We start from the raw sequence: 1,593 nt of genomic DNA on the forward strand, positions 1-1,593 counted from the left end.
AGCTGAAGATGCTTCTTTCTTTTTCTCTCTAGCACACTCACTCTTGCTTTTTCTCTTCTCTTCTTTTTCTTTTTTTCTTTTTCAATTTTCTCATTTTTTTTTCATTTTCTTTTTCTTTCTCCTTTTCTTTTTCTTTTTTCTTCTTTTCTTTCTCACTCACACTTATTGGTATCTCTTTCTGCTGATCATCTTCTACTTCCACTTCTTCCTCAGTCTCACTCAAAGGTTCTATCACTAGGTCAATTGCTAGCTCAGTCACCAGTTGTTGTTTTTCTTCACCTATCCTCATTTCTCCTTCATTCATGCTCACCATTCTACTTCTAGTCATAACAGCCTTGCACTCCTCCTTAGGATTCTTCTCTGTGTTGGCTCCAAAGCTACTTGATGGTCAGTCTGCCAATTGTTTTGCCAATTGTCCCACCTGGACTTCTAGATTCTTGATGGCTGACTCTGTGCTCTTTTGATTGGACATGGATACTTGCATGAACTGAGCAAGAGTCTCTTTCAGCTTCGTTGTTCTATCATAAAGACTAGGCCTTTGTTGTTGTGGATTGTTAGATGGCCCACCTTGGTCTTTATTGAACTGATTGCCAGGGTGAGTTCTCCACTGTCCCTGTTGCTGATTATATTGCTAGCCATGTTGAAATCCAAAATATCCACTTGCATTAAAGTTTGGTCTTGGCTGGTTCCCCATATAGTTCACTTCATGTGTTGTATCTTCTGTGGGAATGCAGCAGCCAGAATCATGTGCTCCACCACATATAACACAACCTGCAACCAGCAAAACAAAAGAGGGTGAAGGTTGTCCAAAATGTAATTGGGTTGGCAACTTACTCAATGTTTCTATCAATGCCTCAAGTTGCTTGGATAGCATCTTGTTTTGTGCCAACAATGCATCCTGTGATGAAAGCTCTAGCAGGCTTCTTTTGGAAGGAATGTATGCTCTATCACGCAAAATTGCACGGTCACTAGCAGCCATATTTTCAATCAATTCCATTGCTTCTTCAGGGGTTTTCAATTTTATTTTTCCCCCTGCAGAAGTATCTAAAAGCTGCTTGGGTTGTGGCCTTAACCCGTCAATGAAAATATTGAGCTGGATTGGTTCTAAAAATCCATGTGTAGGCGTCTTTCTTAGTAACCCATGAAATCTTTCCAAAGCCTCACTCAAGGACTTGTCTGGAAATTGATGAAATGATGAGATGACAGCTTTTCCTTCAGCAGTCTTAGACTCTGGGAAGTACTTCTTCAGAAATTTTTCAACCACTTCATCCCAAGTCTTAAGACTGTTACCTTTAAATGAATGGAGCCATCGTTTTGCTTCTCCAGACAAAGAAAATGAAAACAAGCTCAATCTAACAGCATCCTCAAGCACATCAGCTATTCTGACAGTATTGCATATCTCAATATAGGTAGCTAGATGTGCATACGGGTCTTCATTGGGCAAACCATGTAACAAATTGTTCTGAATCAACTGAATCAATGAATGTGGATAGGTTATCTTCTGTGTTTGAACCTCCGACCGCGCAATGATAGTAAAGAACTACGACACACTTGAGCTAGAGTAATCTTCAAGGGTAATTCTTCTTGGCTCAT

At 39.9% G+C, this 1,593-nt stretch overlaps 1 protein-coding gene across 1 annotated transcript; it reads right to left on the bottom strand.

Annotated features, from left to right (window-relative positions):
* Positions 1 to 388: 388 nt before the first annotated feature.
* Positions 389 to 1,593, bottom strand: LOC102659859 (uncharacterized). Its single transcript, XM_006584273.1, has 3 exons — positions 1,552 to 1,593; positions 704 to 1,471; positions 389 to 631 (listed from the first exon to the last, which is right to left on the bottom strand). The coding sequence occupies exons 1-3, from the start codon at positions 1,591 to 1,593 to the stop codon at positions 389 to 391; spliced, it is 1,053 nt and encodes a 350-aa protein (XP_006584336.1).

Source organism: Glycine max, chromosome 7 (assembly GCF_000004515.6).
Source record: "Glycine max cultivar Williams 82 chromosome 7, Glycine_max_v4.0, whole genome shotgun sequence".
NCBI lineage: Eukaryota > Viridiplantae > Streptophyta > Magnoliopsida > Fabales > Fabaceae > Glycine > Glycine max.

Excerpts from the sequence above, each read along its gene's own strand:
- LOC102659859 (XM_006584273.1), bottom strand. The coding sequence starts at position 1,593 with ATGAGCCAAGAAGAATTACCCTTGAAGATTACTCTAGCTCAA. Across the intron at positions 1,472-1,551 it reads TGAAGATTACTCTAGCTCAA|TTGATTCAGAACAATTTGTT; the intron begins GTGTGTCGTAGT and ends TCATTGATTCAG. Across the intron at positions 632-703 it reads CAGAAGATACAACACATGAA|CAATATAATCAGCAACAGGG; the intron begins GTGAACTATATG and ends CAACATGGCTAG.